Raw genomic sequence first — 15,109 nt, 5'->3', positions numbered from 1 at the left:
GTCTAAATAATACTCCACTGTATGTATGTAGTACATTTTATTTATCCACTCATCCATCGATGGATATGTGGGGTGCTTCCACCTCCTGGCTATTGTGAATAATGCTGCTGTGGCTGTGAGTATACATATACTTTTTCCTTGCTTTCAGTTGCTTCAGGTACATTCTCAGAATTGAAATTACTGGAACGTATGGTTATTCTGTATGTCAGCTTTGAGGGACACTCATATTTTTTTTTCTATAGTGGCTACACCATTTTACATTCTCACTATGGTGCCAACATTTTTCGTCAGCTGTTTGAAATAATACTCTCTCCTCTTACAGCATTCTTTGTAGTCAGAGAAGTAGTCAACACATGCTTTCATTTAAATTTATTTAAACACAAAGGAAAAATTGTGAGATGCCTATAAAGGGTTTGATAGACTAGACCTTGCTAATATTTCCATGAACTTAAACAACAGTTTTGATGTTTGCATCTTCACTTCTCTAACTTGTGTATATACATATTTCCTATAGTTGCAAAAATCATAAAAAACTCTTAAAATTCTTTCTCACTTATCCTTTTGTGTCTCCATAATGTTTATTACTTTCATAGACAACAATACACTGCACTATGTGTTAATAAATATGTAATCATTATATTTGGATATTGCCTTTTGGGGAGGGTATGTTTTAATAGTGTTGCCATTGGCATCTTCACAACTCTATTTCTCTTGAGTGATTTATCTTCTTAGGACAAATTCTCAGAAGTTGAGGAAATGGGGTTAAAGTTAGTTGTTTTTTTCAATGACTATTGCTCTGTGTTTAATACTTTTCTAAGGGAGATTCATTTTTTCTTGCAACCTTGGCATTTGACTTCCCAAAGACTTATTTATATTTTTTAAATTATGTGTGTTGTTAAAATAGCATCTTGTCATTCAATAAATTTTAAGGACTTACTCTTATGTAGCATCAGCCCAATAAAAAAGTAAACATTATTTTGCTAGACTACAGATAAAGCCTGAATAACTCAGAAGTTGTCATTCAAATATTTGTTTATACAGTGAAAACTCTTTTTTTTCTTCTCATTAACCCTCAGAGAACTTTCTAAGTGGAATATTTTTTCTCTTTATGCACATGTAGGTTACCTGCTAATGTGAAGGGAGCCCAGTCCCTCTGTTGACATATTTGCTGAAGATTTGTATGCCATTCAATCAACAATATATGCTTAGAACTCATTAGTGAATAGCTCTGTCAGAGTACTGTGAGAAAAGTATTTAAAATATATTATCTGCCCTGGAAAAGTTAATAATGCCAAGGAATCTATTCAGAAAAGGACCTGTCTAAAAAAAGTTATTCAAGACAAGCAATAGGTAATCAATATGCAAAGCATTGCACAGTCCACCACAGTCATTGAGGGGCTGAAGAAGTCAAGTGGGGGCCGGGTAATAAGAGAATTCCATGTAATAATAAATGTGAGAGTATTCAATATGTAGTGAAGAAATGAACACAGTTCTAATTTTTGGCAGAACAGAGTTAAAAGCAGCTAACTTTGCTCCTCCACCTGATACCACACCCTCTCTCAACATTTCCAGAGAGAAACAATGACCTCTGATCTGTCCCCCACAGACAGGACATCACTGCCCTTTGCTCTTCTCCTAGGCAGTCGTATTTTAGTGACGAAGATGGGAGCAATTCCACTGAGTTTGTTCCAGGCCAGGACTCGAGGCCTTGAGAGACCCAGTGTATCATCAGGTCAATTCTCAGTATTTCTTTAGCATGTGTTCATGGGTACAGATGTTCTTTGAATGACCTTCTCACAAAATCAGTCTTCTGAAGGAGAAAGCCACCTGCCAGAGGCTCTTTCTCTGAGAGCATTGAGTTGGGCAAAATCTAACTAAAATTCGATTATTAAAGTGTGTACATAGAAGTTTCTGGGGGGTGTCTTCCATTTAGGTACCTGGTTTTCTTGGGAATGCCTTTCTACATGTTCTTTCAGAAGAATGCATATTCTGTTTGATACTGCTGGTGATTAAGCTAATGTGTACATTAGTCACCCAGTGAAAAATGAGTGAGCTGAGGTGATAACTTGACTGTCTTTGGTCTTCATTGCTTGAACTATTTTTTCTTGTCTCTGCACCCCCAACCCCGAACATTATGTGTGTCCAAAAGTCCTATTTGGTGAATGAACCCAACAGCTTTTCTGTGAAAGACCTAAGTTGGGGAAAAAAAGAACAGTTTAACACCCCCGAAGGATTTATTTTTTTAAAAAGTATGGCTTGCTATGGTAGTACACAATATTGTTTTCATACATGTATACTTGAAACCAAATTTTAAAAAATAGCTGTTGTAACATTAAACCATAACCCAATGAGCATGCCCACTGCGCTCCTGCCTTCTGCAGGGTCTTCTGAAATCCCCTCTGGTTCCAGGTCATGGCCAGACACAGAGGGAAGAGCTTGCAAATTTTGTTTTTTCTCTACAATTCAGTCGAAAAAAAGAACAGTTTAACACCCCCGAAGGATTTATTTTTTTAAAAAGTATGGCTTGCTATGGTAGTACACAATATTGTTTTCATACATGTATACTTGAAACCAAATTTTAAAAAATAGCTGTTGTAACATTAAACCATAACCCAATGAGCATGCCCACTGCGCTCCTGCCTTCTGCAGGGTCTTCTGAAATCCCCTCTGGTTCCAGGTCATGGCCAGACACAGAGGGAAGAGCTTGCAAATTTTGTTTTTTCTCTACAATTCAGTCTTCAGCAACTTGAGTGCTTTCTTCATGTTGTCAACAACTAATGGGCAAAAAAAGTTACGAGAGTCAAGACGTGACCGGAAATCATATTAATAGATATAGTAAACCCTCAAACCTGGGTATTCTATTGATTGTTTAATGGGGTGCTGTTGTATCATAGGGTAAAATGTTGGAAATCTTATTGTAATTTTTTCTAAAATTATGTAAAAATGGCTTTTATTGCAATCCAGTTCTCTTCCAATATTTATTAAATGCCTTTTCTATAAGGTACTATGATATTACCTGTGCAGGATACCTGCCTTTAAGGAATCCACAGTCTCATTAATATACTAGAGGCCCGATGCACGAAAATTCGTGCAAGAGTAGGCTTTCCTTCTGCCGGCACCAGCTTCCCTCTGGCACCAGGGACCCGGGCTGCTTCCTTCCTCTGGCTGCTGGCAGGCACCCGGGACCCGGGCTGGCTTCCCTACGGCCCCAGCTTTGTCAGGAAGGACGTCCGGAATGACGTCCGGAAGATGACCAGTCTAATTAGCATATTGCCCCTTTATTATTATAGATATGCTACTACTTTGAGAATGGCGAATACTTTGAATGTGCTTCCCCTGGTTCTCCTAGTACCCACTGAAGGCATTGCTAATGTACCACGATAATTTTCTTGCTGCCCAGACACAGCCTCAAAATCCTTTCCAAAATAATGAGAGTCTTTACATGCCACCCAATGAGAATTTCTGTGATAATGAAAACTATTCAGTGCCTTTGCATTGAGTGCTTGAAGTGTGATCAGTATGACAGGAACTGAGTCTTAAATTTTAAGTAATTTAAGTTTGCTATTAAACAGCTACCTGTGGCTAAAGTCTAACATGTTGGGCAGTGCAGTTCTAGGCAGCCACTAGTCATTGAGCAGCATTGGCTTCTAGGGCAAAACCCAGTTTTCTTCCCAGAAGGATTAATTAGATGTCACAGTAGGTACAGTCTCTTATTGAGGTACCTCATCTTCCTTGAGAGTCTCTCTCGGAGGTGAGTCTCTCTCGGAGGTGAGTCTCTTGGCAACTATTTGGAGCCATCTTTCCTACTGATCTTTAAAATTGAACTTGAATTTAGTGTCAACAAAGGCTACATTATTTCACTTTCATTATTTGGAAAAACTATATTTACCAAAGCATGCAGATTACTACAACTATTGCACTCAATTCTGTGATATGTTAGTGTGCCTAAGAGAAAAACCTGAAACGCAGGTAACATGTCATAGAATCCTCCTGGAGAAAAGCAATACCTAATTTAAATGATTCATCTTCAATTACAACTTTTAAAAAATGAGATTAAAGTGATGAGACTAGTTGGTCAAACTGATTTCCCGGGGCCCCTGAGCAGCTTTCCCCGCCTTTGTCATAGTCCCGTGGCCTCTACTCCCGCAGGACCACATAGAGATGGTCAAAGGAGGTACACTTACGCAGAGCTGCGTCCGAAGGTTCATAAGCATAGAGACGATTTGAGTATCTTCCAGTGATGTCGGCTCTCACTGTCAGGGATGGGTCTACAAAAGAAAAGCAAAAGGGGATGTTGGGCTGGAGTGCTGTGTTTGCCCCATCGCGGGAGGAAGCACGTGGATTTGTCCACGTTCTCTGAAAGGAGTACAGTGTGTGTCCCGGCAGATCTACCCCATCCGCTCTGCAGCAGCCTTGGGCAGGCAGGACCCCACGCCGGGCTGAGAGCCATCAACAGTTGTGTGCGGCTATTTGTGGGAAAGGTTATGAACCCCGCTGTGCTATCTATAGCAACCTGGAAACAGGATAATACACATTGTTGGGCTGGTGTTTTCATTTTGGGTGAAAACAATAGCATTCTCTACCAAGGAATTGTTTTAAGCTTTTGAAATGATTATGTTGTAATTTAAGTGTGTTGTTACCAGGAGCAACCTGGATCATCAGAAACCCACATCTAATGCTGGTGTTCAAAACCAACCTATATTTTTTAACGAATAAAAGAAGATGAGTCCTAAGAGCATCAAAGGTCAAATAAGCATATAGTAGCCCTCTCTTACTTATTTAAAAAAAAACGCAGATTTAGGAGTCATCCCTTATGCATTGTTTAAATTATTTTTTCAGGTTTTATATTAACTTGAAGTTATTAATGAGACAGAAAGGTATTTTTAAAATAAGGCACACATCCAGCCCGGCCATCATGGCTCAGTGGTTGAGCATCAACCTATGAACCAGAGGGTGATGGTTCGATTCCCGGTCAGGGCACATGCCCAGGTTGCTGCGGGCTTGATCTCCAGTATGGGGTATGAAGGAGGTCAATCAATGATTCTCTCTCATCATTGATGTTTCTATCTCTCCCTCTCCCTTCCTCTCTGAAATCAATAAAAATGTATTTAAAAAATAAAATAAATAAAATAAGGCACATCCAAAAGGGAGGTGTTATGGGATGTACAGAGGCCTTACCTCCAGAGAGGTGACTGAAGGAGCCTAAGATATATGTCCTGGAATCTGGGTGAAGAGGACACGCGAGAGCACTGCAGGTTTGCAATGTCTGTCGCTAGTATTTGACAGTCTCTGTCATTTCAGAATACTGGACTAGGACCAACGTAATTTACAAAACGCAGACATTCTTTTGTTCTACAAAGACTAAAGACCTGCTACTGCTTGGTGCAGAGGATACAAACACCTGATCGTGGTAATAAGTTAACACAGTGGTTCTCAACCTTGGCTGCACATTAGAATCACCTGGGAATCTTTTGAAAATCCTCTTGGCTGCACATTAGAATCACCTGGGAATCTTTTTTAAATCCTGATTTCTGGGCCTCATCCTCCGGAAATTCTGTTTCTTTGTTATGGGCTGGGGCCACAACATTAGTAACAAAGAAACAGAATTTCCGGAGGATGAGGCCCCGAAATCAGGATTTTAAAAAGATTCCCAGGTGATTCTAATGTGCAGCCAAGGTTGAGAACCACTGAGTTAATATAAGGCTTTTCAATACCCAGCCATTGGCTCACAACTCTGGCTGCACCATGGAACCACCTGGAGAGCTTTAAAAAAAATCCCGATGCCTTTGTCGTGCACCCAGGCATTCTGTTTAATTGGGTTGAGGTGGCCTGGGAAGCTTGTTTTTAAAGATCGCCCAGGTGATTCTCATGTGCAGGCACGTGGGGAAGTGGCTGAGAGCAAGCTGCCTCGGAGTTGGAGTTGGTTCTCACGACTTAAGGGACCTAACGCGAGTTAAAACCGTCTGAGATGGGAATGCTGTGGACAGAATTTGCGCACAAGGTAAGACTGGATGACCCATAAAGTCTCCATTTCAAGGATTCCAAATGTTCTAAATCCTAACAAAATCAAGTCTATGAAACTCTAGTTCAGCCTCCCTCCTTCCTTCGCTTTTCCCCTCCCGTTTTGTACATTTAGTGTGAACGTGGGGGAATTACATCGGTGAGCCACTTGGTTAGCGTGAGCTCTTTTTTCTGTGCTGGGTTGAATCATGGGCTGTCTATTTTCCTTTTTTATTGAACTTATTGGGGTGGCAATGGTTAATAAAATTCTCTAGGTTTCAGATGCACAATTCTATAATACATCACCATATACTGTATTGTGTGTGCACCACCCCAAGTCAAACCTCCTTCCATCACCATTGATCCCCCTTTTACCCTGTTCTCCCTCCCCCACCCCCTTTCCCTCTGGCAATCACCATACAGTTGTCTTGGACTGTCTTTAAAATCAGTATGATTTTGATCAGAGCCACACTCAATTAATTTGTTCAGTCATCTAAGGAATGTCTTTTTTTGTGTGAGCCCACCACAGGGTCATGCTGAAAAAATAATGGTGAGCAGAAGCAGCTATCGTCCTTGCTACATGGAGTTTATAGTCCCATGAGGGAAAATATTTATTTAACAAATACCAATAATTATAAAATTATAACTGAGGACGGTGTGACCATTGAAAGAAACCTGGAGCCACAAGAGCATGTGTTCGTGGGCTTTGGCAGGTCAGTGAAAGACGGAGATGCTGGGGAGGGAACAGGTGGCAGGTAGCTGCAGAAGGGGAGGCAAGGCAAGCTTCCAGCAGCATATAAAATGTCCCGGTGCAGGCAGGAGCGTGGTAACTTTGATTTTTAGAAAAAAACTTCACATTCTTAACTTTCCTAAAATAATTATCAACAGTATCAGAACTATCCAAGACACAAATTGGAAGTTTGTCTGATTAATAATAAGTGTTTACAGGCCTGAGGTACAGAGATGGGCAAAATTAGGTTTACAGCTGAGAGGCTGTGAAACAGTTTATTCTTGAATTATTACTTATTAACTATTGTATTGTTTGTTACTATTATTATTAACCTACTTTTGCCCGCCCCTGTAACTCATTGGAGCCACGGTGGAGTGGTGGAGTGGCACCTGAGCGTCGGAGAGGGCAAAGGGGAGATATGGAAGCGCTTGGGTCATTGTCCGCGTGTGTTTCATGTCATTGTCTCTTACCAATAAACATGATCCTGGGGACATACTGGCCGTCAGGAGAAAGGTGCTTGTCAGTTGTTTCATACTAAGATTAAAAAAAAAGCAGCCTTTTAGTTTGTTTACTCTTTAGTTATTTTCAAACTATTTAATACAAACATGTGTCTGTTACTGGGCTAGGCATCTTAAGACACTGAAGGCACATCTCTCCCCCAGAGAGTAATAAAACAGATGCAGAGATAAGTTACATGCCTGCAAACAAGCTAGTGGAGAATGTGATGCAGAACAGGCGGGAAAGAGCTGAATGTATGTGATAAAGAGCAGAAATGAAGGGAGAATTAGGAAGAAGTTATAGTGTTTGGTGAAGACATCTTTCATGAGGCAGGAAGAAGTAGATTAATGAGAAAAAAACCAGAAGTCATTTTTGGAGAAATTACAGAAAGAAACATAGGATTATCTTGAGCATTCAGCTACCCATGTATTATATTTTTATTTAGAAGTTTTTTGTGTAGCAATATACATTACTTATCTCTCATAGGTGCATACTCTTTTGGGAGATGCAGGTAGGAAAATGAATACTGGGGACCCAGTGTCTGACGTATTAATGATGGAGGAAGACAGATGCCAGGGCTGCCCTGAGCAGGACATGTAACCCCGTATGCAAGTTCTATTCGGACTATATGAAGTGGGTAATGAGGAATCTTTAAAAGTGAAAACAAATCAGTTCGACGGAAAAGGAGGTCATTCAGGCAGAGGGGAGAGATTGTGCAGGGAGGAGGAAATTCGTAGCACTTTCTGACATGACCAAGTGTTGGGAAAGGACTAAACTAGAGGGGGTGCAGGGGGTGGCGGTGAGAGAAGATGCTGGAGAGCTGCTTCAGGGGCCAGCTCATGTAGTTTCTTGCACAGCATGCCACTGTGTTTGCATTTGTTCATAAATAGCTAAGAAGTAGTGGAGGGATGTGAGAAGAGACCTGTGATCCCAATTTGGTCTTCAAAGTGATCACCCTAATGGCATGTGGGATTAGATGGGATTTAGGTTCTCAACCTGTGGGTCGCGACCCCTTTGGCGGTCGAACGACCCTTTCACAGGGGTCGCCTAAGACCATCCTGCATATCAGATATTTACATTACGATTCATAACAATAGCAACATTACAGTTATGAAGTAGCAACAAAAATAATTTTATGGTTGGGTCACAACATGAGGAACTGTATTTAAAGGGCCAGAAGGTTGAGAACCACCGGTTTATAGGGAAGTGACCAATAACAAAAATATTTATAAGTTAGAACCATAGGTCTTGCCCAGCCAACGTGGCTCAGTGGTTGAGCATCGACCTATGAACCAGAAGGTCACAGATTTGATTCCCAGTCAGGGCACATGCCCAGGTTGCAGGCTTGATCCCCAGTGTGGGACTTGCAGGAGGCAGCCGATCACTGATTCTCTCTCATCATTGATGTTTCTATCTCTTTTCCCTTCTCCCTTCCTCTCTGAAATCAATAAAATATATTTTATAAAAAAAGAGTTCACTGTGGGAAATATTTATATGAGATACTCATTGAACATCCAGGGAGAAATTTCCTGTAAGTAATTGATCATATATATGTATGTATGTATGTATGTATATATCCTACATAATAAAAAGCTAATATGCAAATTGTCCCCTCAACTGGAAGTTCAACCGGGAGTTCGACCAGGGGCCCCTCCCCCCTGGCCCTAATCAGCGCCCCCAACCCTGATCAGGGCGGGTCGACCAGACCCCACCCGCGCACAAATTTGTGCACTGGGCCTCTAGTATATATATGTGTGTATGTGTGTGGTATATATATATACCACAGGCTTGACTGCCGCAGGTGAGTAGGAGAGTCCAGTCTAGAATAACACTTCTGATGAAATAGGAACTAAAGAAAGAAGAGCAATTTGAAAAGCCTGGACTAAGCTGAGAAATGCAGTGGAACATGTTGAGTTTAAGCGAATTATGGGATATCTGGAACATAGCTGTATATACCAGTTGGAAGTTGTGGCATGCTTGTGGGAATTGTCACTGTGTGAACATTGATTAAAGACACATATAAATGATGTTGTCCATAGAGAATATAAAATATAAAAATAAGAGAGCAGGTCAAATAGAGATTCACCAAATCACTTAATGTTTAGGGGGAGGAAGAGGAGCCTGTGGAAGGGAGTTGAGGAAGAACTACTGGTGTGGATGCTCTTTGAAGAAGCCCACCTGTCAATATATGAAGAGTATGAGAGAGAGAGAGAGAGGAGAGAGACTCTGACTCCAGTTGAGGGTTATGATAGAGTAAGCAGAAAAGCTTGGGCACCAGGAAGGGTGGTGATGGTGAAGTCAGTGGGAATGCAGGAAGCTAAATTTGGACAACCAGAGAGCTCTCTTTTCCAGGGAGAGAGGAGACAAGGACTAAGAATGGGTATGGAGCAGCCAGAACCACAGGAAGTGACACAGGAAGTAATTTGCAAAATACAAAAACCTTCTAATTATTACAGCAACAGAGAAAATCCTAATCACAGGAGAGTACTTTTCAGATAACCTAAAGTTATTAATTACTAAATAAAAACATTAACATGAAAGGTGGATTATTAATAAAATAAAGTATCATTTTTCTCTCCAGTATTTGAGATGAGTATTTGGGACAGATCCTAGTTCATCCCAAACATGATTACGATGTACAGGAGAAATGAATCATCCACTTTGAATAATGAGAAAGGTCATTAATGATGAAAAGGAAACTTACAACTAGATTGAGGAGGATGAACTGCTCTGCCAACTTCTGGATTTCTTTATTTTCAGCAAACACTTTCTTTAAAGCTATAATATAAAGACAAATCATTAAGCATCCATCTCAGCACCATTGCTCTCTGTTATATTTTAAGTTGAACTGTAATTGTTAGTGCAGTGTTCAACTTTGCCCTTTCAGCAAACGATTAGTGTAGTAATATTTAGGCTATTGACTACCTCTACTTCTTCCCATTCATCCACCCATCTATCCATCCATTTTTTTCAGCCTATTTTTATTGAGTGGCTACTCTATGGTAGGCACTGTTTTATACCCTGGAAATAGAGCAGTGAAAAAAAAAAGTAATATGCTTTCTTCAAGGGGCTCAAATGCCTGTGTAGGAGACATCATCAATAAGCAAATAAATATCTAATAATTTCAGGTGGGGATGTGTACTTTGAAGAAAAATGAAGGAAAGCAAGAGGTTTAAGAGCTATAGAGTGCCCAGGATAGGTCTCCCTGAGGAGCTGGCATTGAGGTGAGAGAGTGACCCATTCTGAGATTTTGGAGGTATGTCATACTAAGTGGAGCGGACTCTAAGATCAGTAGTCCTGAGGTGAAAATGAACTTAGATGTTTGAGGCAAAGCACAAAGGCCAGGCTAGATGGGGGGGGAGAGAAAATAAGAGGAGAGTGGTAAGAAAGGAAGGAGCCAGAGGCCGGATCGCGTCTAGCCTTGTAGCCCTGGGTCAGGAATCTGGATCTAATTGTACATCTGAGTAGAAGCCACTTGAACACATGACTGATAGGATCTGACTTATGTTTAACAGATTTATTTTGGCATCTGTATGGAGAACTGACTCTAGGGTGGCCAGGTAGGTGGCTGTTATAGCACCTAGCTCTTGGTTTGGATCATGGCAGTAACGGTGAGACAGCAGGAAGTGGTTGGAGTTGGGCAGGAGCTACATAATATATGGCGCCCAATGCAAAATAGAAACATGAGCCCCTTGTTCAAAAGTTATTAAGAATTTGCAGACAATGACGACAGAATGTTAAACCAAGCATGGGAACTGTTAAGCACTGGGCCCTGTGCAGCTGCACAGGTTGCATGAAGCCCACACTGGCTTTGAGGTCTATTTTGGAGGCACAGCCAATGTTATTTGCTGGTGTATTGGACACGGGGTAAAAGAAAAAGATGTCAAGGATGAATCCTAGAGCTTGTTCTTCAAAATATGCAGCAATGGTTAACATAAAACGTGGAAATATTTGAAGTTGCCTTAAATATCTTTTGACTGCATGAAATATCATTTAGTATTCAGCTGTGCTAGATGCTAAGGATACTGAGAGGAGTGATCGGACCTTGGCCCTAAAGCTAAAAGCCTCTAAAGGAAATTATATTTAGAAGAATAAATTACCTTGACTGTGTGGGCATTCATCCAGGTGATGAATAATCATCAAGGGTTTGTTGCTTGAAAAGAAAAGAGAGATTGGATCGTTTTTACTGAGTAGATTTCATGTGCAGCTAAACATCACTAGATGGTGCTCTTGAGAGCTTTGAGGGAGCTGCTGTCACCCTCATCTTTACCTTGACTTGGATTTGTACAAAGCTTCCTCGTATGTCTGGGTCCAGATGAGCTGATCACCCCAACCTAGGACAAAATGAACCAGTAAATTTAAAGCTATTATAATTTCAGATCCAAAGCTGTTGAAAAGCAATGATGACTGAGATATATACTTGATACTAAAGATATATACTTGATACTAAAACCTCTAGAGAAAGTAGAAATAATGATCAATTTTGATAAATCTAGAAGGAACACATACAAAAAATATGTTCAGCACACAAGTCTCAGCTTCCCAATTAGGCAGCGTTGGAAGCTGACGAGACACGGACTCCTACCTCTGGAGAGGGTCTGGGGCAGTTTGGGTGGAGAGACCTTTGTGTCCTTGGTGTCCTTCTTAGCCCCCGGTTTGACTGTGGTATCTTTGGCCAGGGTGTAGGAGAGGGCCACAAGGAGTAGGAATGCTGACACTGAAATCTTCTCCATGGCAAACCTGACCATGAAAACAAGCAAAAAGTCAGCAAGACAAAAGAGAATTATCAGTCTCCAAAATCTTCAGACTGCATCTATCTATCTATCATTTATCTATCATCTATCTTTCTGTCTCTATACAGATATAAATATACTGATGTAGAGCTCCATAGGAATCTACAATATAAATATAGATATATTTTAAGAAAATAAATAGATGTATATACTCTTATAGCTAAAGGATTTAAAACATTTAGTACTGGAAGATCCCATATCGGTTACCTCCTCTTTTCCCACCTCCCCATTGCCTCATTTATAGATGAAAAATCTGACATTCGGGGAGATGAAGATTTATGAGATGGGGGTGAACCAAGGTTCCTGAATCTTGCCCTTTTGCAGTGCTGGCTCCCATTTTCCCATCCTGAAACAATTACCCTAAACATCGATACTTCTTTAGCTTTTTGTTAAAATGGGAACATTGCCCTTGAAGAATAAGATCTGAGTAAAGTAATTCCTTACTTAATTTAATACCTGGCAACTTTGTCATCTAACTGAAAACTTGCACCCTCATAACTCTTTCCCCTGAGTAATATTTATTCAAACTCTATATATTAGTTCTGAATTGACTAAAATATATCAATGCAAGTTCCTTCTACTGAAACAACTCTGCCTCTTGCAGTGGGCCTGGTATAGCTAATGTTGTGGGTGCACACTTGTGCACAAAAGTATTCTATGGGACTCATAACACACAGAGAAAGCAACCTGATGGGTGTTTTCGTTAGGCTTTTTTTTTTGGTTTTTCTAGTATTTTGCAATTAATTCTTAGGGAAGGTCACGATGCTGTGAAGAAGATTCCCATGAATAGAAGAGTGAATGACAAGAGAACATCCCGGAGTGAGTGAGGGAAAGCAAGTAGCAAAGTGAACGGCACCAGCAAATTGTTATGGTTATCCAGGGACTACAACACTCAAAGCAGGAGACCTGGGGTTTTAGTAAAGCCAAAGAAAATTGTTTGAAAAGAAAATCTAGCTCTAATATTGGTGGAGGTTTGAAAGTAAATAAACTGCAAAGGAAGCAGGGTGGACTGTCAAAGCTTAGTATTTTTAAGGAGAAAGTTTTTCATGTTCTGATAGCTTGAGTGGGAACCTTTGCTGATTGAAAAAAAAAAGTGTTGCTAAGTCATCAAACCAGATGATACCTTATATAAAACTGGCCCATTATATGCAAATAGTAGTATGTAGCCACAAAACATCTTACTCAACAATACATAAAAGGCAAGGGTGCATTTTCTTTACTTTCTACACTGATAAAGATTTTCTTTAGTTTCTACACTGGAAAAGCCAATAACAAATTTTGTATCCTACTCTTCTGCAAAAACAACTCACGTGCACTATAAGTCAATGCTTCCCAGCCCTCTTAGTACAAAGACTTGTGTAGTGTTTAAAAAAATCCAGAAACTTTTATGTGAGAATACTTGTACTTTTTGAATATTAATTGATTTAGAAACATCATGGCAAATAGCGACTTTAAGTTTATCAACAATCATTTGATTCCCTATTTTATTTAGAGCTACAGCATCTGTGTATATTTAGAAAATCATAAACTGGCAGTGAAGCATTTTACCTATTTAATCCATTGACAATTCTGGTTGTTCAAGTAGCCATTAGGAGCCCTTGCGATAGCCCCACCACTTACAGGTCGGAACTATTGATATCTTACTTGTGTTTTATGGCAGGATGACAGAATTTTGTCTAATGTAACTCCTGCTGTTCAAACATCCTGCTGAGACTCACTCTATCGACTTTTCATAATATCAATAGACTCTGCCCTGCAAACTTCCTACATAAATCATCTCAAACCAGAATGCTAACTGTGGGAGACATTGATCATTTGGTCTCTCTCTCTCTCTCTCTCTCTCTCTCTCCTCTCACCAATGCTTTTTATTGGTCACTCTATCTCTGCCCTCTTATCTTTAGCGAGGAATAAACTTGCAGGAGGTTTCGGTGTCCCTATTCATAAATGCTTTAAGAAAGCACCCAGATTTCTCTTATAGTTTATCCCATGAATTTAAAGCTTGAAGATGCAACAAGAATCTCTACACCAGACAGAGAAAGAGCACCAGACTGTTTTTCTGCTTTTCAGTCACATTCTAAACTGCAGTTGCGAGCGGGCAATCTGAGCGGAGGGTTCCCCGGGCTGCGGCCTTGGCTTTAGGCAGTGGGAGACCAGCAGAGCATAGATGGTGACCAGTGCACAGGGACAGAGGACCCAGGCCCTGTCCCACCTTGGAAACACCTAGAGTTCACCCACTCCAACCTCCTGTGTCCCAAGGGAGAAAGCATGCCCTTGAACCGGCTCAGGAAGGTAGCCCACTACCCGCTCAGGCCAAAGAATGGCCCCAGTAAACCTTTGGTGAAAACTCCATTTATTCCCTCTCCAAACCCCATTTCATTGCCCTTGAAACTATCTTTCACACGGTAACCAGAGGCCAGAACGTAGTGCCCTTCCAACATGCCCTATGGTCAGGAGCCTTACCTGGCTTTCCCCACCCACCTGTCTGTGCGAGCCAGGTGGCCTTGATGCGTCCAAGCTTCCTAGTGCGCCAGCTCAGCCCGGCCTTTATTTATGCACCGGAGCACACCTCAGTCCCACCCACTGATCTCTGATTTACATGCTGCAAACCCAGAAAGGAACCTTCCTTTTCCCAAGCAAATGCCCTTCCTAGGCCAAAGAGTTCCTTTTCTTAAAAACCAATGTTGCAAATGGTATGCTGTTTCAGTATGCATGTTTTCAACTGTGAAAGCATGTTGTTAAGAGATTTGGAAAAGATGGGCAGAGTGCCAAGTCCAGGTAAGCTTTAAATGAAGACATTTGATTCGCCTGAAGGCTGATTTGTCTCTTTGTGATTGGATGTGGAGTGTGTGGTTTGTAGATGGTTTCCCCTCCCCTTTGGGCAAACTGCCCTTACTTAGTTAAAAAAGCACACAAAAGAAGATTCACAATTCTAACCCCTGCAGTCATATAACCTGCTACGCTCCATTACGGTACACATGACTTTCCATGGTATACTCCCCTCTTCCTGGCAAAAAAAATATGCCTTCACCATAGGTATGAACAACATGCAAATCAGGCACTCACACGATATTTCAAAACTGAGGAGATT

General features: G+C 40.8%; 1 protein-coding gene across 2 annotated transcripts; it reads right to left on the bottom strand.

The window, feature by feature from the left end:
• Positions 1 to 2,478: 2,478 nt before the first annotated feature.
• Positions 2,479 to 14,652, bottom strand: AGR2 (anterior gradient 2, protein disulphide isomerase family member). Of its 2 annotated transcripts, none has more exons than XM_005872314.2 (8): positions 14,500 to 14,652; positions 11,814 to 11,968; positions 11,499 to 11,562; positions 11,329 to 11,381; positions 9,933 to 10,006; positions 7,201 to 7,264; positions 4,185 to 4,268; positions 2,479 to 2,774 (listed from the first exon to the last, which is right to left on the bottom strand). In XM_005872314.2, the coding sequence occupies exons 2-8, from the start codon at positions 11,959 to 11,961 to the stop codon at positions 2,725 to 2,727; spliced, it is 537 nt and encodes a 178-aa protein (XP_005872376.1). In that variant the 5' UTR covers positions 11,962 to 11,968; positions 14,500 to 14,652; the 3' UTR covers positions 2,479 to 2,724. The 2 variants fall into 2 exon arrangements, with proteins under 2 accessions (XP_005872376.1, XP_014400146.1); XM_014544660.1 differs by having other exon boundaries at positions 14,482 to 14,603.
• Positions 14,653 to 15,109: the final 457 nt, after the last annotated feature.

The sequence above is a fragment of the Myotis brandtii genome, unplaced genomic scaffold, assembly GCF_000412655.1.
Source record: "Myotis brandtii unplaced genomic scaffold, ASM41265v1 scaffold374, whole genome shotgun sequence".
NCBI classification, from domain to species: domain Eukaryota; kingdom Metazoa; phylum Chordata; class Mammalia; order Chiroptera; family Vespertilionidae; genus Myotis; species Myotis brandtii.
The sequence above is the reverse complement of the archived record's forward strand: the minus strand, read 5'-3'. Positions and strand labels throughout refer to the sequence as shown.